General features: G+C 34.9%; 1 protein-coding gene across 2 annotated transcripts in view; it reads left to right on the plus strand.

The window, feature by feature from the left end:
- Nucleotides 1-24,659, plus strand: part of PXDN (peroxidasin) — an 82,877-nt gene extending 58,218 nt beyond the window's left edge. For both annotated transcript variants that reach the window (XM_005487240.4, XM_026793583.2), the window contains 9 exons: nt 216-324; nt 761-918; nt 5,326-6,829; nt 7,711-7,845; nt 8,959-9,167; nt 17,310-17,430; nt 19,929-20,061; nt 20,957-21,070; nt 21,729-24,659. In XM_005487240.4, coding sequence (XP_005487297.1) covers nt 216-324; nt 761-918; nt 5,326-6,829; nt 7,711-7,845; nt 8,959-9,167; nt 17,310-17,430; nt 19,929-20,061; nt 20,957-21,070; nt 21,729-21,851 — 2,606 coding nt within the window. In that variant the 3' untranslated portion in view covers nt 21,852-24,659. The remainder of the gene's footprint in view (nt 1-215; nt 325-760; nt 919-5,325; nt 6,830-7,710; nt 7,846-8,958; nt 9,168-17,309; nt 17,431-19,928; nt 20,062-20,956; nt 21,071-21,728) is intronic.
- The last annotated feature ends 200 nt before the right edge of the window (nt 24,660-24,859 follow it).

The raw sequence follows: 24,859 nt of genomic DNA on the forward strand, positions 1-24,859 counted from the left end.
TGTTAACTTCTGTTTTAAATTAAATTTTTTTCTACTTTAATATGCCTTGATAGCATTCCAAAATGGTTAAGACTTTTATATTTGGATGAACTAAGACTTAAAGAACAAGGTTTACTTTGTAGAACTGAAATGATGTCGTGTCTAGACTGTTTTATGGAAGTATCTTTTTGTGTGTGGCCATTTTTGCAATAACATGTGAATTCCTTTTTCTCCAGTTCCTAATGTCAGCCGAAATGGAGATCCTTTTGTACAAACGTCAATTGTGGAAGCAATTGCAACTGTTGACAGAGCAATAAATTCAACACGTACACATCTGTTTGACAGGTATCTCCTTTTTTTTTTTTTAAATTGAGAAGTCAGAATTAATTTTGTATATACTAGAAATAATGGGAGATTTACTAAACAAGAAACCATTTTGTTACTTAAAAGGCATTGTTAGTGTCTGGTTGTTTCTGAGAATACTAACAGTTTAACATGTAAGGATTCCTATTGTTCATACACTCCTGCTCAGATCTCTGTTCACTGCAGCAGTTCTTCTGCTGAGATAATGTATATTAAAATGCTACTAAATATTTAATTACTACTAAATGTTGAATTTTTTATTATTTTATTGAATTTTTTTCTTTTTGGTTTGCCTTCCATTTTGAGATGAGTAACCAAGGTATGTACTAATCAAGTTGCTGAACATTTTTATGATATATGTAGTGTTGTTTTGTAACTCCTGTGTACACTTATTATTTCTTTCCAAATTATCTATCAGTCGTCCTCGTTCTCCAAATGATTTGCTAGCCTTATTTCGATACCCAAGGGACCCATACACTGTTGAGCAAGCAAGAGCTGGGGAAATATTTGAAAGGACCTTACAGCTTATTCAAGATCATGTACAAGATGGTCTAATGGTTGACCTGAATGGAACAAGTCAGTATTCTTTCCTTTTTTTTCTGTTTTGACGTGTATTTGCCTTTTTAAGTCATTATACTTCAGGAGACATTAAGTTGCTGAGGTTTGGTCCCAAGTGCGGAACCATTACGTTGAAATCAGTGAAATATTTGACTTTGCAAATCTTTACCAAATTCCATCCTTGGTTTGCACATTGTTCACTATATAACTCTCAGCTCTCTGAGTGGAGTGTTTTTTCTCATACTGACATATTAGGAAAAAGTTCAGATTCTGATTCTTCTGCTGGCTGAACTTAGTATAATGGAAGTGCATAATGTATCCTGTTTGTTAATTATCTGTGTGTTTATTTATTAGGATCATTGCTCATAGCAGAACAGACTTTTCTGTTGTGTGATAAAAATAAGGAGTGTTTTGTTCCTGTTTCTTTAAGAAAAAACACTTAATATCAGCGTGCCTTGGCAAGGAGAAAATATGGCACAACAAGAAGGATTTGTATACCTTACAAATAAAGGTTTCTGCATGTACCACAATAGTATTCAAAGAATTATTCGCTACTTTGTAAATGAGTGTCAAACTAAGCTAATTGTTTTGTTTAACACTGACATGATGTAATGAGAAACACAGTTCTTGTTGCTTTTTATGACTAGCAAAAAAAAGTGTGATGTTTAATTTCTGCCTTTTAGGTATTGGATTCCAGTCAAACTCATGAAGTCCAGCTGGAGTACATGCAGCTGATGTGTGTAGACATATGTGTGCATAGGCTTGAAACATAGGATTGAGGCATTTGGAAATAATGATAGAGTTTTAGGAGAGCTTTTGAGACTTGAGACAGAGCCAAAAACTACACTGACAATCTAGAGGAAATACTTTTACTCATTATATTTTTTTTGATGTTTATAATTGAGTATTTATTGTAACTTCTGAAAACTTTAGCACTGGCCATGAACTATCAAGTATTTATAAGACCAAAGCAACAAGCTTTGTGGTGTACTGTCACATTTGCTAGTGAAAGCAGCTTGTTACTCATTATTAGAGCTGAGTAGATAATTCTTGATGAATTGTTTACCACAAAACCTTACTCAAAATTCTTTGAAGGCTGATGTATTATAAGAGCCACTCTGTTTGCTTTGGTTCTCTGATTAGATGCATATGCAAGAATATTGAATATATATGCTATAAATATACAGTACTAGCAATATATAAAATGTGATGTGTGAGAACTGGTTGACTAGGATTCATAATAGCGAAACACCTAAGGTTTACCAAAACTGGTATTAAAGCCTATGGATATTAGCTAATAAAAACAAAAGTAGGCAACTTTCAATGATACTGGAAATTCTCTTTGCAACCAGATCTTACTTTTCAGACCGACAGCATCTAAAGAAACCTGGCTTTTAGGGAAACTTGAATAATAAAATAAATCTGTTTTCATTTAAATTGGCCAATACTCCAATTTTTAATAGCAATTTTTGTCCTTATTTCATTTTATTTTGAAATACAGAGCCAAATGAAAGGTGTTATTTAGCACTTTAGTACTGAGAACAGTTGAGAAACGTGACAGTTTCCCACTCAGAGATTTTGGGGTTTTTTTTGCGAAACCTTTGAATATCCTAAGGAAAGACGATGCAGCCAAATTCTCCTTCACAGTGCCAGACTGTATAACAAGGGGAATGGCCTTAATGGAGGTTCAGATTAGATGTTAGGAAACAGTTTCTCTCCAGAAGACCAGTGCAGCACTGAAACAACTAATCCAGAAAGGTGGAGGAGTCTCAGACTTCTCAGTTTTTCAAGCTTGCTGGACCAGTTATACAGGTATCTAGTGCTGGAAACAGCTCTACTTCTAGCAGGAACTTGGTCTGGATAAGAGGTCCCTTATAATCAATATTTCTATGACTCTATGAAACATCTTTCTTACTTCAAAAAAAAAAAGTTAATATGTGAATTGAGCTAGACAGCTTCTAAGCACTGGAAATGCCCAGCACCCAGCCATTAAGAGAGTAGAGGCAAAGCTAGTGCCTGTAATGTGAGAGGTAATTAAGGATTAGCAACTGGCATCAGAAAGCCAAAATCTAATCCATCATAAGACATTATATCCCACTTGAACTTCTAAAGAGAGAATCTGAGCCTTTTATTTTAAATTTACTGAAGGTCATTCCACCCGAAAGGTTCACAGTTGAGTTTTGCTCGCAACTTGATTTCAGAAATGGGGGTGGCAATCAGGATAACCACAAATGTTTATTTGAATGAATAATTGTCATAAGCAAACAACTCCATAATGAATGATGATAATTTAAACAGCAGTGTTATTATAAATAAGTTTTCTGGGCGTAGTTCTAGAATTAAACTGCCCTGGTAGCCAGAATATTTTTAATATGCTATCTATCAATTCTATCCTCAAAGTGTGTATTTTGCTGCATTACCCAGTGGCACTTCAAAGTATTGCTCTGTGGTTTGTTTTTCTTTTTTCCTAATATGGAATATTCCATAAAATAGTTTCTGTATGTCCACAGGAGCATGTTAGATTTGCCTAATGCAAGCACTAAATCTCTCATATCTTTGCTTTGACTTGCAAGCCACATGGAGTACTCGTAGCCTGAGGCTGAGAAAACAGCTTCCCTGGCTGAGCAACCTTGAGTTGTGCAACCCAGTCCCTTTTAAGGCAAAGACAAGGCTGGGCTTTAGGTAGTTTGTTTGCAATTCCCCTGCATTGTGGAATTTGGCAGAGAGCCAGTTGTGCCTAGCACATGTTTATGTGTTGAATTTAGATGAAGACCATTGTCTTTGCAGGCACACTGGGACTGAACTCAGCACTAAAAGTAACATTTCCCAACTGTGTGCTATTGACCGATACCGACCCCTTGCAAAACTGCATTCAGTTCATATTTTTGAGTGCTTGCCATCATGCTGGGAACTCCTGTAGCCTGTGGGAGCACAGTACCCCTCTACACTCACTCATTTCCTTCTTTCTTTTTGCCTTTATACTGTTTGTTTGGTTTTATTCCTGACTGCAAGCTTTCCAAATCAAGATCCTTGCTGGTGTATGATGGTTTCTAGTTAGTGAAATGTACATCTACGCTGCCAAATACTCCACCTCCTGGATGTTTTCCTGGATCCTGGAACCTTGTTCATCCAAGCTCTATATCCATTAGTCACTCATGGTGGGCCTTTTGCTTTGGACTAGCGGCTCCTTTTTGAAGTTGTCCCTCCTTACTTCCCTTGGTATGATTTGTGATAGGGTCCTGAACAATGTGAATTCTTTTCAATTTAAATGAAAAATCAGGTCCAGGCCCACATTCAGTCTAGGGGTACAAAGTAAAGATTTTCTGAAGAAAGCCTACTGGATACAGTAGGTATGCTTACTCAGCAGCAAAAATTTTACTTTACTGTGACATTTCTCTTGATCCACACAAGCTGATAATGTATATGTAGCCAGAATTTCCCCCCCTGAAATTAAATTCAAATGTTACTAAGTAAAAATCACTTTTACAATGAGTCCTAATAGGCAGCAAGGGCAAGGCACAGGCTATTTGCAGTCAGCCAGCGCTGTACTGGGAGGCCTTATGGTCTTCAGTCCTTCCACATGCCATCATACCACAACAGAGATCATGCAGTATGTAACCTTAGTTAGAGGTTCTAAAAACATAGCTCCAATGAATTACAGTATATATATTTTGTAGGTATTATTTTTCTATGAACTGAGAAAAAAATACAGGAAAATGATAAGTATGTTTTAGTCCCAGAGGTGAATGGTGTGGATTGCAGAGGGAATCTGTGCCAAATGCTACACAAACACTACTCTTGTATAGAAACTCGTCCAGGATAATGTGAATATGAGTTACTCCACACCTAGAGATCATTGTCCTAGAGATCATTCCACATTTAGCTCTGTTGCTGGTGGTATTTTACTTTTTCATTGATTTTTTTTTTCTTAAAATCTGCAACTTTCACTGTAATAAAGCAAAACAAAATAGTATTGCTCCGTGAATAAGCAAGCCTCAAAAGCTAAAGTCTTGAAGTGCATTTAAGTGTTACTGACATTTTTAAAATGCTTTTAGTAATATGAGAAAAATGTTCTATTTGTCTCAATATGAGGCTTTTCTTTCTGAAAATATCTCTGCTTTCCTAAGTGACCAAATAAATAGTGAGCTCCTCTTGTGATCATTTTGTAAAAGTTGCACTTGAATTGGCATTTTAGAAAGTTTCCTCCTGACATAGTGGTAGTGAAGTTGTTCAATTGGCCTAATGCTCAAATATACGTATATAATTATTGCTATCCTTATCTAAAAATAGGGATGTTTAATCTGGTGAGAAATGTAAAACAAAATAAAAAACAAAATAGCATTTCAAATACATACTCATGGTCTGTGGGGGGACCATGAGTCTATGAATTCTCTGATAGTTTTCTTTCTCTGTTTTCTCTTTCAGGTTATCACTATAATGACCTTGTATCCCCACAGTACTTGAATCTGATAGCCAATCTCTCAGGCTGTACAGCCCATCGACGAGTGAACAACTGCTCTGATATGTGCTTCCACCAGAAGTACAGGACACACGATGGAACATGCAACAACCTTCAGCACCCCATGTGGGGCGCTTCTCTGACAGCTTTTGAACGTCTGTTAAAGTCAGTCTATGATAATGGATTTAATTTGCCTCGGGGAATTGAACCCAGACGACTCTCCAATGGCTACCCGCTCCCAATGCCTCGCTTGGTTTCAACTACTCTGATCGGCACGGAAACCATAACTCCTGACGACCAGTACACTCACATGCTCATGCAGTGGGGTCAGTTTCTTGACCATGACCTTGACCTCACCGTGGCTGCGCTGAGTGAGGCCAGGTTTTCAGATGGTCAGCATTGCAGTTCTGTTTGTACAAATGATCCTCCATGCTTTTCAATCATGATACCACCAAACGATCCCAGAGTTAGAAATGGCGCGCGCTGCATGTTCTTCGTACGCTCCAGCCCAGTTTGTGGAAGCGGCATGACATCTCTGCTGATGAATTCTGTGTATCCACGAGAACAGATCAACCAGCTGACTTCGTACATTGATGCGTCCAATGTGTACGGCAGTTCGGACCATGAAGCACTAGAAATCAGAGACTTGGCAAGTCAAAGGGGTCTTCTGAGGCAGGGCATTGTACAGAGGTCTGGCAAGCCCCTTCTTCCATTTGCCACTGGCCCACCAACAGAATGTATGAGAGATGAGAATGAGAGCCCAATACCCTGCTTTTTAGCTGGTGATCAGCGCTCTAACGAACAGTTGGGTCTTACCAGCATCCACACATTGTGGTTTAGAGAGCACAACAGAATTGCCACAGAGCTACTGAAACTCAATCCTCACTGGGACGGTGACACAATATATCATGAAACACGCAAAATTGTTGGTGCAGAAATGCAACACATAACATTTAGCCACTGGCTCCCTAAGATCTTTGGAGAGGTAGGCATGAAGATGCTTGGCGAATATAAGGGTTATGATCCCAGTGTTAATTCTGGCATAACTAATGAGTTTGCAACTGCCGCTTTTAGGTTTGGTCACACACTCATTAATCCTTTTCTGTATCGACTGGATGAAAACTTTGAACCTATTCCACAAGGCCATCTACCTCTTCACAAGGCATTCTTCTCTCCATTTCGGATTGTAAATGAAGGAGGCATTGATCCACTTCTAAGGGGATTTTTTGGTGTTGCTGGTAAGATGCGTGTCCCCTCACAATTACTCAATACAGAATTAACAGAAAGACTCTTCTCCATGGCACGTACTGTGGCTTTAGATCTGGCAGCTATGAATATTCAGAGAGGCAGAGATCATGGAATTCCTCCCTACCATGATTTTAGAGTTTACTGTAATCTTTCTTCAGCTCAGACTTTTGAAGATCTGAAAAATGAAATTAAGAATGCTGAAATCAGGGAGAAACTTAGCAGGTGAGCCTGAGGTGAAGAAAAGTCAATTATCTAAATGTGCATGCAAAAGCCTTATCTGAATGTCTTATCTAGAAAAAGATACTTGCTAAGACTTAATGGGATTTTTAAGAAGCTTCCATCAGTACCAGAAAAGAGATGTTAACAATTTCCACATTCAGATAATTTCTCTACTTCTACATCTCTATGAACAGTAGGAATAAATACAGTATATATGCAGTAATATATACTGCATGTGTTAATGAAATTATTAATTTGAAATGCATAGTTTTGTAAATGCTGTTAAATATGAGTGCTATTTCAGTGTAAGGTCATATTAAATGCCAACTTCAGACAAGTATTTAGATTAGTAAGATAGTAGTAGATAGTATTTAGATGTTCAATTCCATTAATTCTGTACAGTGAAACAAATGTCAGTATTGTCCACTGTACTACCATGCGGACATCCTTCACTACCAGTAATCAGTTCTTCTTTTAGAGATTCAGTGTTTGAAAGTCTACATCTACCTGCCACCCCTAGCTTATTTGCTCAAAATTAAAGACAGAGAATTAGTCTCAGCTTTAGTAATATAAAAAGAGTGTACAGAAAGAGTGCACAGAGGCACAGGAAAGACAAACTGTAAAAAAGAAACATTTCTAAGAAATCAGAAGAAAGCTGCTAGGAGAAAAAAAAATTGCAGGCTAGACATGCAGACCCACCTGGTGTATACAACTTATGTTGCAGGATTTCTTGTGTATACACTCACAGCTTGTTCACAAAAGATGTAGTGCTATCACTACATTTTTTCCTGTGAGTTATTTGTATCTCTTAGCTTCACCATTTACTGATTATTTTGTAAATATAAAATATTTGTTATTCAGTATTTGTATTTTTCAATTTATAGGTTGTATGGCTCCCCACTGAACATAGACCTATTTCCTGCCCTGATGGTGGAAGACTTAGTTCCAGGGAGTCGACTGGGGCCAACTTTGATGTGTCTGTTAACCACACAGTTCAGGCGTATTCGGGATGGAGACAGGTACATTAAAATACCATGGAAACCAAAATGAATTTTAACTTAAGGATGCTTAATAACAGTTGCAATGTCATGTTTCCAAAACAAACAGTGTTTTATCTTCATTTATGATTTTAAAGTATATGTGAAAAGATGAAGAATACATGTTTAAAACATGGCTAGAAGCCATGATTCCTTATTAATTCTGTTACTTTTTGTGGTGAATGTCATACTGACCCCCAAAAACACAACAGCCAGCACATGTTGAGTTTCCTTTTGCCAGGTATTCAAGTCACTTGCCTTTTTGGAAAAGTGCATGATGCTTCTCTTATTGTTATTGAGTTATTTTATTGGCAAAGAAATTGTGGTTGTTACTTAATCATAGGTTGGAACAGTATTTCTATATATAACCCCTATGCATGCAGTCTGAACAGTAAGCAGTTAGAATCAGTAGCTTAAGAAATTTTCTTTTCCATTTAAAGCTTTCTTTTTATAGTAATGCATTATTTATATTTGCTATTGATAACAGGCTTTTAGCCCTTTATGTATGAAAAACAAACTATTTGAAACCATACTGTTTACTTCTTGAATATAATTAATTAACTGAGCATGTATGAGAAAAACCCTGAATCAATATAGTAATGAAAATAGTTTAACAGAAAAAAAAATCACTAGTGAATTAAATCATCTCACTTATCTTCATAGTAAACTAGAAATAGATTAACTGTTCTTTTAATCTCAGCAATTCCATCAAAAGGTTTTCATGACCATAAGGAGGTTGCCTAAAGAAAGAAATTATGGTCATTTAAGTTTCTTACTTAAAAGAACCCTTAACTTCATAGTCTGGTGCCATTTTAGATGTCCAGAAATACTCAAGACATCAAAATGAGAATAGAAGAGAAATCAAATAATTCCTTGAAGATTTCATCCCTTTCAGAGTGTCAGCATGACACCAGCTAGTGCTGAAGTGACGCCAGGAACTAAGATTTTTGCATTTGGATCAGTCCTTTGATAGAATGTTCAGAACAGGATTTATGAGATAATTCATTTAATTCTGAACACAGTATTGAAATATCTTTGAAAAACTGCCACTTGTTTCTTTTCACTAGCAGACTTGTCTTTTCTGTGAGATTACAGGTTATGGTATGAAAACCCAGGTGTGTTCACGCCTGCTCAGCTCACTCAGATCAAGCAGACATCTCTTGCCAGAGTTTTGTGTGACAATGGTGACAACATAACCAGGGTACAACATGATGTCTTTAAGGTGGCTGAATTCCCTCATGGATATAGTAGCTGTGAAGATATTCCTAAACTGGACCTCAGAATGTGGCAAGATTGCTGTGAAGGTCTGTATAGAGGTGGATTTGGGGGCAGTGAAGCGTATGTAGTTTGTTAAGTGTCTACTTTATTTTAAGAAGGTATTTTACTATTTTGGGGGTTTTGTTAAGATATTACAAATTCTAATCTGAAGCGTAGCCTCTGTTAAGTGGGAAATCATTCCATATTCTATCTTAAATAACCACTTCATAAAAATGACATTGATTTGAGCTTTGCAAGGTGTAGATATTTGTTTACTTGGTTTTTTCTTTTGCGGATAAATATTCTTGTTTGTTGCCATCTCCTTCAAAAGTTAGGAGCATGGGGTAATTTTTTTTTCCTGAAAAATAAGCTTTCTTTCTTCTAAAATAGGATTTGTTTAGCTGCATGGAGCACAGGACACTGCTTGGTGGCCTGTATGTTGGCTTCTATGTCACAGATTTTCTGCGTGGCCTCTCTTCAGCCATCGTCACATCAGAATTCTCTGCAACTGTTACATAGTTAGAATCCATTCCCAAGAGAATCTTCTGGATCGTGCAGAATGATTTTCAGTAGCATCAACAACAAAATGCTTCAGAGGACAATGACCTCTCTTTCTTGAGATCTCCTTGACAATGTTGTTATCATTTTCTTTGCACAAAATTCAAATGGCATGCCCAGGCTGTAGAAGTATATTCAGGAATTTTGGGAACTCTTACTATTGAGAAATTGCTGTCAAACAAATTCCTAGTATGAAGAGCCTTGCTCTTATTTCAGAGGATAAGGGTAGTATTGGTTGATATTATAAGAATGTGATCATTTCCCTAATATATTTCAATACTAATACCTTGTAGATTTGCTGATGAAAGGTATCCAGATCTGTGTTCTTCATCTTTTCTACTGCTGATTCTCTTGAGTTTACTACTGCTGAGTAGGATATTCAATATTCTGTTGAAAGACATGCATGTATAAAGAACTGGTGGATTTCATTTTTGAAAGAAGTCATAATCTTCCACTAGTGTCTTATCTATTTAACTCTTTTGGTAAAATATAATTGTCCACAATGACAAAGTTCTTTTGCGATACAGCTCAGAATTTAATGCAGAAGGTAAAAGTTAAACTGATAGAGAATGTCTCTTCGGTCTGCTACCGATACAGTAAATACTGAGGAAGGATTTACAGTCATGTGACTGTACCATGAGAACAAACTCAGATATCACTCATAATTAAAAAGATAGATAGAGATTTATTATTCAAATTTACTGCATAACTTAGCTTTTAAATTGATTACTGTATTGTCTTATCCAGTTAACAAGTCTTTAAAATAATTGCTCTCTAAGGAAATTCTTCCTTGAGGACTGTTCAAAATGTCAGTTATTAGTGTGAAACTAACAGAAATAAATGCTTTCAATTTCAATAAGATCTTGTACAGTATTCCCCATATACAATATCCTTCAGGCCTTACTCTAACTTTTACAGCTTTTTTTTTGGTCAATTACTTGGGTTTTTTGAAACAATGTTTAAAAAACAGCTTTGCCATTCCCAAATTAATGATAATAGTTTCTAAAAAGCTAGACATTGTTGACACATTGTAATTTTAATACAAAGTCTTCCAGAATCTCTTCAAAATTTCCCTGGCATATGCCAGAAACATTGGGAGAAAATCAATTATCACTCTTTAAATGCTTTACCATAAATAAAGCACATTCTTCAAATTCAGGATAAGTTCACTTTGCCATGGTTCATGAAGCTTGACAGACAGTTTCACAAATACATATTTTATATTGATTTATAAAAAAGATAATGCTGTTCTGAGAAATTAAGTGTTGATTCTCTAAATGTTATATTATCACTGAGCCCTTTAGAACAGATGTTATCTTTGGAAAGTCTTTAGAGTATTCTTGTGTTCAACAACCCAGTTTGCACTTTCATTTAAGAAAGTTGCTACCAGAGAATACCACTGGATGCAGCAGAGTTAGACAACTGTCCAGCAAAAGAAAGGGTAAATAAGTACTGTTTTATAAAAAAAATCCTATTTGTATCCCCTTTTTCTGAACTGCTGAAGCCTTGCAGGGGTTAATGAAGAGAAAGTGAAGTATGCGTGGCTTGAGCTGCTTTCTTGCACAGATGAATAATGGTGACGTTTTCTGTGGAATCCAGTTTAAACAGCTGATATAAAAAATTTCTTTCCTTCCGTAGCCACTGTTCCTCTGAGGTGGGGCATACACTCAGGAACAGCATTTTGAGTTGAATACATTAAGGGGGTTTGTTTATTTAAGTTTATTATTGTTTGTTATTTAAAAGTAAAAAAAAAAAATTAAATCCCTCTCCAGATTTAAAATTATTCTAATGATTTTAAAATTAAAATTATCCTAAGTTTAAATCTCAAGTACAGAAGATTGCTCATTGCTCTTTATGTATGTTTCATAAGTGACTCATGTGTTCAGCTGTTTCAGCCTGTTTAAAAACACATCTGGTTTTGTTGTCCTTCCTGTTTTGTTAAAAGTCAAAATGCTTTTCCATATGAAGAATAGAAAAATTTCTTAGTTATAAAAATCTGCCTTGTAGATTTTTGAATAATGATAGCATTTCCTTCTTACAAAGCAAAGAATTATTCCTCTTTATAATAATAAAAAGAACAGATTGACTTTAGATTTCAATTGGCAAATCATACAACAGAATTACTAGTTTATTATGGCAAAAAGTAGGAGTACCACTGAAGTGCACAAGTTTTCTTCTGTCTTATTTCACTTTCTACCTTTGTCTTGTCAGAGATGATGAGTAATTGCTGGATTTGCTGCTGCTCTTTATTTGTGCAAAGAGCACTCGAGCTTCTAATATTTCAAACAAGAAACTTTTGGTGCTTTATTTCAGGCTCTCTACTGCAACAAGTGTATTTTGAATTTGTTTTCTTTTTTTAAAGTAATCAGTGTAGGCTTTCATGATTACTCAAACGTAAATCTTTAAAAGTTTCACACTTTTTGGTTATGTTTTGTGGGGTTGTTTTTGTAAGCCGAAGTAAAAAATTTCTTTAACCTTTTGTTTTATGTCAAAACCCTTGAGGTTTCACATGGACCCAGGAGGACAATGGACAATGACCCTGGAGGAAGTGATTCAGATAAGATGCAAGTCATCCTTATAAGTGTAAACTGATTTGGAAAGATTTTTCTTAACTATTTCTCAGTTAGTGAATAGCCTATCTCCTCTGTCAGATATTGTTCTTTTTCTTTGTTTGTTTGTTTAATTCAGGAACACAGCCTTATACAAATTATGATCAAACATTTTAATCCCACTGAATTTCATTAGAAGAGTTAAGATACAGTCTTAATCTGAATGCTTTCAGTATATTAGACCTATGTTTATGAACTCTTGTATTTTAAGACCAGAGAAACAATTATGCTGTCTGTTGCTTCTCTACTGACAACATTAATCTCTTATTATGCACTTCTCATTATGTCCTTTAGTCTTCAATGAGAATACTAAACAGCACTGGGCAAAGCACTAAATTCTGTGCTTTATAGTGGAAATAACTCTTTAAAATGTTAGCAGAAATCTCTATGTGAGACTGGAAGTTCTCTTTTGACTAAGGAAATTGTTCACCAAGAACTCCCAAAATACCAAAATGATGTGATTTATGTCTGAAAAGATTTTGTCTTTACCCAGAACTTGTATGCTTTGGTCAGGTCATATATCTTTGCTTTCTATGTTCAAATTATCTTTTACATTTAAATTTACATTTAAAGATAGTGTCTGTTAGCTTAGTAACAATTCAGTCTATGCCAGGCTACGAAAATTAAGTTCCATGGTCTATAATTATAAAGACATCATCCTTTTTAACTTTGAGTGGAAGTGTTTAATATAGCCCAGTGTTTTTGTATGATTACAAATTTTACTGAGAGAATCAGTATTTTTATTTGTATTAAATCCAAACCAAAAATATTCTGTTTTTCTCAGGTATCTATGATCCATTAAATACAATTCTACATTCATAAACATGAAATAAGGAGACTTAAGTTATGACATTGCTTTGTCTTTGCTACCAGGAGTTTAATGCCAGTAGTTGCCATCCCTTCCAAAGAGCAACAGGGAAGCAACAGGCTTCGATCACTGTGTTTAAATTCAAACTCCTGACTCAGTTGCCAGATCTGTCCAAGTTCCACTGCTGGCAATAAAGAGATGTCTCTGGAGGACAGTCAGGCTGCAATCTCGCCTTATGTCAGTGTTCATTGACTCTAAGATCAACATAGGTAGGAAAGCATCCTAATTGAATTGTCTCAGTGATTTCTACAAATCTAGGCAGCTGGAGGATTTCCTTCTTTTCTACGGACTGTTGCTGCTTTTCTAAGACACTCTTGACTTCAAAGTCTGGTGAGCAGGACAGGTCTTAGTGTCTTTATTTTAAAAATTTCCATGGATTTTCAGTCTGTCTGAAATTACTTTTTCTTACTGATTTGTATTCCGAAAGCTGCATATTTTTGATCTTCAGAATCCCCTAACTAGTCCTATTTAATTTTTCCGCTGGAGAGGTTGGATTTGCTTTGGTTTGGTGTCAAGAACCTAATGTTTCTCCTTTATCTACGAGAAGACCATCCAAGACCTATTTACATCATGAAAGTGTGATATGTTTTTAAATATCTTTAGTCTTATCATTAGCTATATATTATCAAACTGGGCATTTGTTTTCCCAACATTTGAACCTTTTAGTTCTGGTAGTAGACTGATCTTGATGCTCAGTCTGTGAGCTTTGAGATAAACTACAGGAAACATCTTTATTCTTAAAATTCCCCAGTACATCAGCTGGCAGATCACAACTGATGCAGATGTTACTTCATCTTCTACCTTCTATACATTTTCCTTTTCAGATGTTTAACTAATCTTTTTACAAAAGACATCTGTTCTGATCTGAGCAGATTAGTGTTGAATTTCAGATCACCACATTACATTTTTGATGGTGTTCAATTTATCCTTTATTGGAAAGTCTTGTTCAACAGAAGAAATGAAGATATACTGTCCAATGTGAAGGGTTGTGGCCCATTTTGGCAATAACAAAACCAACTGTTTTGAGTTAGGCCTTCATTTTGTGTGAAAAGTTGCTTTCCTATGTTGTGCAATTTTTAAGTAGCTGCTTTGTGAAAACATCTACTCAAAAAATCATTTTACATCAGATATTTTTAGTTTCTCCACCCTTTTACTGGTCCCACTGGCATGTCTACAAGTTCTTAATACAAATGCTTACAGTAAAAGCAACCTAATTCACTACAGTAAATCTTAGAGAATCAAACTAGTGTCAAATAGATATATGTGCTTTCCTTCACATTTCCTCAGTATTTCAAGTTGTTTTGTTTTAATCTGCTGTTAGATTAATTCTCCATGGCCTAGATTTTGAGGAATGATTCCTAGAGAATTAAGATTGCACTATAATTCTCCATCAGGTTTTTTATTATCCAATTTAAGTAATAGTTGCATTTTTAAAACCTTGTGGGAAACAGGATTTTCTAAAGATGTGGACATGGCTTCCATATACAAATAGAAATGCCAATTTCTTTATGGAAAGGGTTTTATATATTGGAACAGGCTGCCCAGGGAGATGGTGGGAGGGTCATCATCCCTGGAATTTTTCAAGAAATGACTGGATATGGTATTTAGTGCCATGGTCTAGTTGACAAGGGGGTGTTTGGCCAAAGGTTGGATCTGAAGATATCAGGGGTCTTTTCCAACATAAATTATTCTGTGATTATGTGTGATTCTGTAAATGGATCAGCTTGACACTTGCAGTGTAACGGTAGCTAACTTCTGGGAGATAAAACTGTCCACAGAGAAAAAGAATTCTTAGGTCACTTTTAAACATTCACTTTTTCTGCAGAAAATTAAATGGTATATAGCTAATTAAATGGGTATAGCTAATCTGGGGACATATTAGTTAAGCTGGGGGGGGGGAAAGCAGAATTTCAGGCTTTTTAAAATTTATTTACTGCTACTGCTAAGATATTCTTTATTAAGAATAAAAGTTAAAAAAAAAAAAGGAGACAGAAGAAATTTCTTCATTTAGGCTGTCTGAAAGCTGATGCATTTTGTCCTGCACCTCTCAGCAGTGACATTCCTCCCTGTTTTACCTGAAAGACAAACCAACAACATGAGCTGGTAATTTGGCACATTGACATATCTGAGTTTTAAAAAACTCAGAAAGTCAGATCTGTGTACTTAAAGGTGCCACTGAACATATGGTTCTCATATTTACCAGTCTAAGGTGATAAAACCTTCCCAAGATTTCAGACCTTTGTTTCTAAGAAACAACCCAAGAATGAAAAAAACAATTGGCCATTGTGTTATTGTACAAAAAAAACCCCAAAAATCTGTATTATGTAAGATGACTATAGCAGTTACTAAACAAAGGAGGATAGCAAAAACTTTTCACATATTGCTTTCAAGAGAAACTAGAGACTTTGTGATACTCAGGGAAACTTTAAGCAGCACATTGCCTTGAGGAAAAAATTCCCCTGACCAGAATTAGTTCATTCTTCAGGAACCTTTCAGTATGATCCTTTTTCTCACCATACTAAATATAGAAGTGTCTAAGGGTGTTCAAACATGCCTTCATGCCGAGCCTCTTACAGACACATGGGTCTGTTCCCATCTGAATGAGTTTACTTTCTGAGTGGACAGCAAGGAGGTTATGTGGGAAACAGCAGAACACAGAAGAAGAATGAACAATATGTTGGCAGCAAATAGCATGTAGTTCTTTAGTGGGTGCTGTTGTTACAGGAGGAAAGTAATGCATTTATTAGAAGAATGGGACAAATAGCAAGGAAAGTACAGGGAAGGGGAATTGTGGATAACATGTTCAAGAATGATCTGTAGATATTTGTTTTGATCTGAATTTTTTTATTTTGTCAGGAATCCTCTTCTTTTTTTATGTCTTAAATGATATTAAGCCATTAAGACAAATACGTTTTTCCTAACAGAGAAATTATAATATTTTAATATACATAAAAGTTCAACACAATTAAGAGTAGTCCAAGATACCTATTTTTTTGTAATCAGAGCAGCCTTCCATTTGTTTCTCTAGTTGCTCATTTAAGCAGTGTTTATAGACTTGAAACTTCTGCAGTAATTTGTGTTAATACTTCAGGTATTCAATCTAAATTCCAGAAAAAATACTTTATAAATATTACCGAGATCCTGATTTAATTTGTTTTGGTGCAAATTAAGAGAAACATTATGGAAAATTGCTCCTTCCCACGTTCAGTTGCTTTCATGGCTAATTCTGCTAATACCAGACTTAGCTGAGAAATGCCTATGGCGTCCTTTATTTAGACTTTCCCTTCCGTTTTAGCAGACTCTGCTTGTAGCAGTTGATCATGTACTTGGTCTCTGCCTCAGCTTGGCCCATTATAACTTGTAGCTTTAAAGCTTCTGTGAACAGAAATGAGAAAACTTCTATTTTCTCATTATCTCCTCTATCAAGCGCTGTTGCAGTTTTATTTTGTTTTGCTTTTCTGTCTTAAATGGGACTCTTGCCAAATACTCACTGTGGTTGAAAGGCTAAATAAAGTGAACTGGAAGAAAGACATTCTTTATCCTGCCAAGATCTCCTCTTCAGATCTTAGGAGAAGATTTCTGTCATAGCTCATTTTCAGGCTAGAGATTTTTGCTCTGTGCAAGGAGTTTTAAGGTCTGGTGATACATTCAGATTCCTAAGATTTGGCAATAAGACTCATCAACCTATAAAGCATGTCTGCAAATTTGGAATTAAAATGAAAATTCTCTTTCAGATGGCAAAAATAACAAGTAATACTGGCTGGGCTAGATGAGGTACCCACAAAGCGGTTTTTCTGTCATTGTTTTTCTTCCTATGTAGCTGCCCTGTTTGCCCAGAAAATAATTAAAAGCCAAGAGAGTGAAAATTTCAGAAGTGAAAAGAATAAAGTAGCACTATATGGGTTTGTTAAAGTTGTATTTATTCCTTTGTTTCACACTAAAAAGCTGGTCTGTGGGTAATCACATTCTCTGCATCTAAGTAGCTTAAATGTTCTATCACTGAGATTTATTCATCTGCCATCAACCAGTTCCAGAGGGATCAGACTGAATGTATGACTTGCCTTTACCAATTCAGAAAACACTGCCAAACCATATTAATATTGTAACTGCTGAAATATGCTGTTGTTTATGTGTAATTTCTTGTCTGTTTTCAGACTGTAGAACCAGAGGACAGTTTAATGCATTTTCGTATCACTTTCGGGGAAGACGTTCTCTTGACTACAGCTTTCAGGAGGACAAGCCCCTGAAGAAAATGAAAATGTCCAAATCAGTAAGGTGAGGCTTTTTTTAAAAAAGAATTATAAAAAAACTTTTTTTTTTTCAAAATGGAATGAAACTGAATGATTTCTTTGGGAGCACATGCCACTTTTTTTCCAGTTCCTGCTTTCTCAAGTTTGTGATTGATGTGTTTTATTCTGACACTTCTGCATATCTACTAATAATAAATCACTTTTTTTTCAAGCTCAAATTTGTGTAAAACTCTTTGTGAGTAGAATAAGTATAGTACTTTTGTTCTTCCTGCAGTTTTCATGAAGAAAAAGTCACTAATGAAGTGTAATTTGGAGATATGAAATGCCACATTCCTACAGCGCCTGCAGTAACTTAATTAATCTAACTGATTTCATTTCCTACTTGGACCTTCTAGATTCTCCTGTAGAAATAGGAGGATACCAAGTGGTGATTTCAGTTGCATAAAAATTTGTGATAACGATAAGGATTGCTCCTGGGGCCAAAATACTTCAAGCAGGAATGGAAAACAGCAGTGCTAATAATATTGTTTATAACTCCCGAATTGTCAAAATATAGCAAGGAATTAAATCACAGTTTCAGTCACAAATTATGAGCTGTACAGATCCCTGCCCTTTCATGGGAATGAAAACTTACTACGAATTAGTGACATGAAATGAGTTCTGCTCAGACCATTTCTTGTGAGGATCCTTCATGATGAACAAATTTGAAACACCGGAATTACAGGTCTTTCTATTCAGTATGCACTCTTTTATCAAATAAAACTTTCTATTTGAGTGATGATGATGATGATCTAGCAGAGTGGAAGTGGCAAGGAAAGCATCTAGACAGATACATAGAGAGGTAAATGAATTTCAGCAGTTTCAAATACTCTGGAGGTGTTATAGTGCTTGAAGGAATACCATGATTGTATTCCACTCAATTGAGAGCAATCTGTCCCAAAATAAAAGATCCTTTAGGTGTTAGGATTTTAGACAAGAGAAGACAGTAACTATGGATAAGCTGGTCTATAGATAATATGAAAAGGTAGGTTCCTTTGAAGTAATCCTTGAAGAAGGATGTTTTGTCCATCCTTGCAAATGAACTGAAAAAAAACCTAGAAAAATTTACAAAACAGCAATTCACTTTTTAAGGGTGCCTAGTCCCATAATTCTAAAGTTGCAATTGGAATTGCAAATAAGTTGGAGTTAAATTAAGTCAAAATGAAAGCAAGAAAAAAACCCCCTTACATTTAAGTGCCAGCTTGTTTGACTATGTTTCAGTCTAATTACTAATTAGGACTACAAAATAATAGATTTACAATACTTCATTTATAGCATAAATAAAGCTAAAGTAACATCAGTCACTGAACATTCCCATGAGTTCTCATGCTCAGTGTTGTATTTAAATTGCATTTGTGGCGAGAAGAGTTTTTTCCTCCTTTTTTTAAGCTTCTCATTTTCAATAACTTGGACAGGTGGGGAAGATTAAATATTTTGTTATACAATAGCAGCTGGTTTACTTGAACTTTGGCATGTTATGTTGTTTAGAGTTCTTTTTCTCTAATTTAGATTAAAAACTATGGGAAACTGCGTAGCTTGAACCCCTGCCAGGAAGTGCTGCTTTAATTTATGCAGAAAGATTATAAATCCTGAGCGCTGATATATGAGAATTTCTTTGCCAGTTCATTCTTTGGGTATCCCTTAGCACTGGAGATGACATGCTAACCAAATAGTAATGCCTGTAATTATTAATGGATTCAAGAATCCTTAAAAAAGTAAATGGATTCAAGGATCTTAATGTAATAAGAGACTTAAAAATTAGTGTTATCCATACTTTTGAATGCCTGTTTATTCAAGGGGTACCAGATAATATATTGTTAGTTACAGACAGTTCCTTTTGTTACTTTTTCTCATTAACAGATTGAGTTGATTAACACAATTTAGTGTTATATATCTGTTATGAGATATCAGCTGGAAAGACAAAACACTACAGACAAAAGACTTTAGTTTTTGTGTACTATAAGCAGTATTGATGTCAACTGTTTGTTTAAAAATATTCATACCTAGAAGTACTTCTCATTTATTTAAGAAATGCAACTTTCTCCTTTTTAAAGTCATATTTCTTAAAATACATGTTTTGGTACAAGCCTGTAGAGGAAGAATCTATGGTTCAGAATGTGAAATGTGAAATTCATAATGGAGGGAACACTATTTAAGACTCCCTTACTTTAGCCTGCTTTCCTGTTGGAGATCAGGGGGGAATTTAATGTGATGCTGTATAGTGTCACTGGTGACAACTTTTTGCGTATCCCTGCATGAAATACATACTTTTTTCTAAGTATAAGAAATTCCCTGTTGGTGTTGATGCTGACAGAAATCTGGAGCTCACCTGTCCTGAGTCTGTCTTCAGCACCAGCTGTTGTGGTTCATATTCCTACATTTGTTGGTTGCTTTTCTTCTACATTTTTGTTAAGTGTCCTAAAATATCTAGCCAAATAAAAAGGATTTAGATGAATATCCTGACTTTGCATTTATTTGTTGCAGTTCTGTGAAACAGAGTAAATATTTTCGAAACGCAACATCCACATCTGATGAAAATAGAAATGTACCTGCAGTGAATGACTTCAAAGAATTTGTTTTGGAAATGCAAAAAACCATTTCAAGCCTCAGAAATCAGGTAAGATACTATAATGAATTTATTGTAGTCTATCATGTCTGATTGTAGATTTAATTAATAATGTTTTCCTATAATCTGTCTTACATTTTTTAATATTTAGACATCCCCTGCAGAAAATACCCACCACATAGTACCTCAAACAAAAAACAACACAGAAGATAGTGTGGTATTCTTTATTTCTGTGTTCTTTTGAAATCATACTGAAATATTCTACAGCTGGACCCTCTTGACTTTTGAACCTGAAGCCTTGTGTAACCACTGTATACTAAACACAGAATTAATCTTCTAAAAATTTGTTTTTAGTGTTAATATTTTTTACCATTTGAAATGTGTACAATTTTTGTAAAGCAATGATTAAAATGCAGACTTCAGAAGAAGTAATGTGCCAGACTACAGCTATAAACAGACTTAAGCTTTAGATCACTTAGAGAAGACTTTACAATGTTTGCAGGTAAACTCTATTCAGCCATAGTGGAATGCCATTTTTAAAATGTACACCAAACAGAAGTTATTTAAAAATTCAAGTAAACATTTATAATTAAGGTGCTTTTTTTTAAAAAAAAAATAATTCACTTCCTTTCCAAAACATTTTTGACAGTTTAAATTTGTCTTTTTGTAGATGAAACATGAAGATTTTTCTCTTTGTATGCTCTAGCTGAGTATTTCAATGGTAGGAAAGATGTATTTTCTGTTAGCTTTCTTTTGAAAGATTATCTTCATATGTTTTACCTGTTTCTAATCTTTTAACATTATAAAAACTAAGCAGTGAGAAGAAAAACCCAGACAAGTATAACAAGGATTATATAACATGTATCATAAGAGAAAAAACAGAATACTTTTCACAAATAAAAACTTTTTTTGATTCAGTTGCTAACTTTTTTTTAATGTTTTCAAGATAAAAAAACTTGAATCACGCCTCAGTAATTCTGATTGCACTGATGAAGAGGGTAAATCATATTCCAGCAATGAAACCTGGAAAAGGGACCCTTGTACTGTGTGTGAATGCAAAGTAAGTATTTGGAAATTAATTTAGTGATAAAAATGATAATTTTGTTTTTAAAACAGCAGTTCCAGTTTTGTACCTGATAATTTCTGTGTAATACTTGCAAAATTTTTTTATGGTTCTCAGGGTTTTGTTTGCAGAAAATTATATTATTAAGACATCCCTGCCCTGGACATTATTTTTCAATCCAGCTGTTATCTATTATATTTCTGTTTTCATGGATGTGTAGTTACATGGGTAAATTTAATTGCAAAGTGAAACACTTTGGAAAAAATGCGACCAAATGCATAAAAATCAATAACAGCTTATCTGACTTATTGCTAGATTGTAATTTTCTTCTATCAGAGAAAAAAGTTTTTAAATGGTAGTAGAAAAATATGTTAGTGCTTAGTCCCCCGGTCACAACATTCTGTGACCCCAGTCACACCTGAATGTTGGACAAAAGCATATAGGCTGCTTTATCAAAAAATGGGCTAATCCAGAGAGTGCCTTCACCTTCTCAATGTAAGGTTATACTGAAGCAGACTCTGTGCAGTTTCCATATTAATCAGGTTCTTACAGGGAAGGAATGAGAATATTTTCTGCAATAACATGAAAAATGTATTTTCTGTTTGGAACACGTGGCTAAGTTTGTTTTTGTTCTGTCATTTTTCTCCTGGCACAGGGTGGTCAGATTACCTGTTTTGTGGAATCGTGCCCGCCCGCTGACTGCGAAGCACCTGTGAAGGGTGAAGGAGATTGCTGTCCAGTCTGCTTACAACAAAATACTAATAAAAAGAAGCCATAACTCTGCTTTTTAAGAATTTAGGGTGCATACTCCTCAAATCATATCAGTGCCTGCTGATGGCAAAAACTGGTAACTGCAGTCCTAACAACAGCAAGAAATAGAGATTTACAATATTCTAATGGTGCTGTAACAGTATAACAATGTATCATTTTATTTTCTGCCCGTGAAGGTGAATCATAATGCAAAAATTAACAAAAGGGAAAATAGCCAACAGGTCAAAGTTAATTGTGTGTTATACTTCTCAGGTTAGACAAACTCGAACTGGTGCTACTTTAAAAGAACACTGTTGGGTAGTTTTAGGTACCCAAAATGACTGGGTTTAGGATTTACTCTAAAATGAACACTTTGTTTCCTATCTTTACTTAGCAACATTAAGTAAATGTCCCTTTCTAGTACCAGTCTGTCTTGATACTTAACTTTTTGCTGTTATTTAGTAAAATGTCGGGAAAAGGAAAACACGAGGTCACTGTGCCTGAGCAATGCCATATCCAGGCCAGTTTCTGCAAACATCAATGCATGGAAATTCTGTTAAATCACACTACCACGGCTGGGCCTGGACCGGCAAGGAAATAAAGAAAGCTACTTGACAACTTTCAACATCCTTTCCTTAATTTAAGGAGCAAAATTAACCAAATTTTCAAAGCAATAGGAGCTGGAATTAGTAAGGAAATATAAATACCTGTAATTGGAAGAAAGCAAAAGCAACTGAATGTGTATTATAGATATAATTGACAGTGTTCTCATTCTAGGGAAACATGCATGACAGAGTAGCATTTGATTTTAAAAATTAGCAGAATCCTTTTGTCAAAACATTTATAATTGCTTGATGAAATTTTTTGTTTGTTTGTTTCATTTATTTTAAATTTTGTAACATAACCATCCAGGTCAGTTTGAAAGCATGCTTATCTTTATCTCAGATCAGCTCATGTAATTTTATGGCCCTGTTTTGAAAATGTGAAAAGATGTCACATGCCATTTTGTATACAAAGATTCCTACTGATTCATTGTGCATGTTGTCAATAGACATATGTTCCTGATTATATTGTGGCACTGTTGAAAAAAGGAAAAATCAAAATCAAGCAACATGATTAATTGTGGATTGACTACTTTTTCTGACAAGATGTTTGATTTTTTTCCCAGTTTCATCTAATGAATATATATATATTTACCTCAATATTTTTATCATTCATGTTAAAAATGGTCCATCAATGGACTTCATCTCCCATTTCAATGTTTAACATTATAGAGTATATGTCTACACTAGCATTTCAAAGTTGTGTACTTTATAGGATGCAAACTGTGTGGTTTTGACCAGGAATTAGATTGAGTGAAGGACAACTATCATACCTCATTTTACAGTTTTTATTCTGTTTATTCAGAATTGATTCTTTCCCTTAATACTTAATTTGTTAGATATTATTGCCTTGTCCTTTAGTCCAAAGCCAGGACTCACAAGAACCAGAACTGGTTACATGGTTCACTGACTTCTGAGCTTAAGTGTTGAAATTCAAGGGACAGTGATTGAGGTATCAAAGAAATCTGCACAAAATTAAAACTTCATATGTTAAGTATTTCAGATTATGCAAACAGACTGAGTACTTAATTATTGCATGGTAGAACAAATACCTGTCTAATAACTAACCTAGCACAGCAATATGAAATCCACTATCATATTTTGGCACATAATTTTTCTGATTACTAACATGAATAATTTCTAATTTGATAAACTGTTACCATGACACACATTCAAACTTTGTTGTAACTTTGAAGCTTACTACAGAAACTTTGTTTCATACTATGGTAGAATCAATATGTACATGTGAGTGCTGTGTTAAAGGTGTGTGGTACACATGGAATTGCAATTTATATTTTTAAGAATATTTTAATTGATTTTATATACAATGTTTTGATTTATGTAATGTTCTTTGTTAATACTTCTAGAAATTGGGTGGCGAGCATGTTTGAGTATCACATGGTTCCTAAAGATTGCCATTCCTGTATTCCTTTGATACTCTGTGTTTTGTTGACTTTTTTTGAGAGTCCAAACCACATCTCGTCCTGTAATTCCAACTCAGATGGAGCTCCCATTGACCTATAGCAGAAATTCTTCAAAGAGGAAGGGTTGCACAGCTAAACCAAATATAATTTAACTGTCAAAACAGTTAAATAAGGCAGTAATACATCCAGCTGGTTACTTGCATTCTTTCTTTTCAATTTTATAAGTAAATTTTCTCAAGATTTCTGCTTATAGGAGAAGAGAGTTTCTATTTTATACATTATAAAATAGTACCTTATAGCTGATTGTTCCTTTTCTCCAGCCTCCAAAGTGGGAGGTTTTCTTCGTTGTTCACTGTTTATTCATTTGGTATATAAAATGGGCTTAGGAGTCTGGATATGCTTAAACAAATGTAACAAGTCTAATACTGAGTTATTTTTCACCATCCATTGTTTATAAACCAGGAAAGAAAGGTCTTTATCCACAGTGTAAAATGTAATCAGTCATGGATTGTACTAGTTCAGTTTTATTGCAGTGTCTTTAGAATCAGCCTTGACGTTAACATTTCTGAAACAGTGGCCAATGGCTAGCTGACCATTTGCTCAGTATCCACTGTGAGAATATTGCTGTAATATGATGCAAATTTTACATATTTATTTTCCTTTTTTTAATGTTACCTAAAACAAAGTTGTCATTGTTGTTATTTTAATCAGTAAATTTACCAAAGAACTGTTTGCACTGTATAATGAATGCTTTACAGTTAAAATAAAATGGGCCACATTTCCAAGTAAATTTCAAGATTTTTTCTTGTACATATATTCTTTAAATTATTTACTGAAGTTTCAATGTTAGCCTTTGATAAGATTCATATTACTTATCTTAAGCAGGATTGTCATAATCAAGAGTGTTTCTGAGTAGTAAGCAATGGGCTAATGAGTCATGTAGATTCAGTAGTTTATGTAATATTATAACACATATAATTAAAATGTCTCTTCACTGTTTTCTTCTAGAT

The sequence above is a fragment of the Zonotrichia albicollis genome, chromosome 3 (genome assembly GCF_047830755.1).
Source record: "Zonotrichia albicollis isolate bZonAlb1 chromosome 3, bZonAlb1.hap1, whole genome shotgun sequence".
Taxonomy (NCBI): Eukaryota; Metazoa; Chordata; class Aves; order Passeriformes; family Passerellidae; genus Zonotrichia; species Zonotrichia albicollis.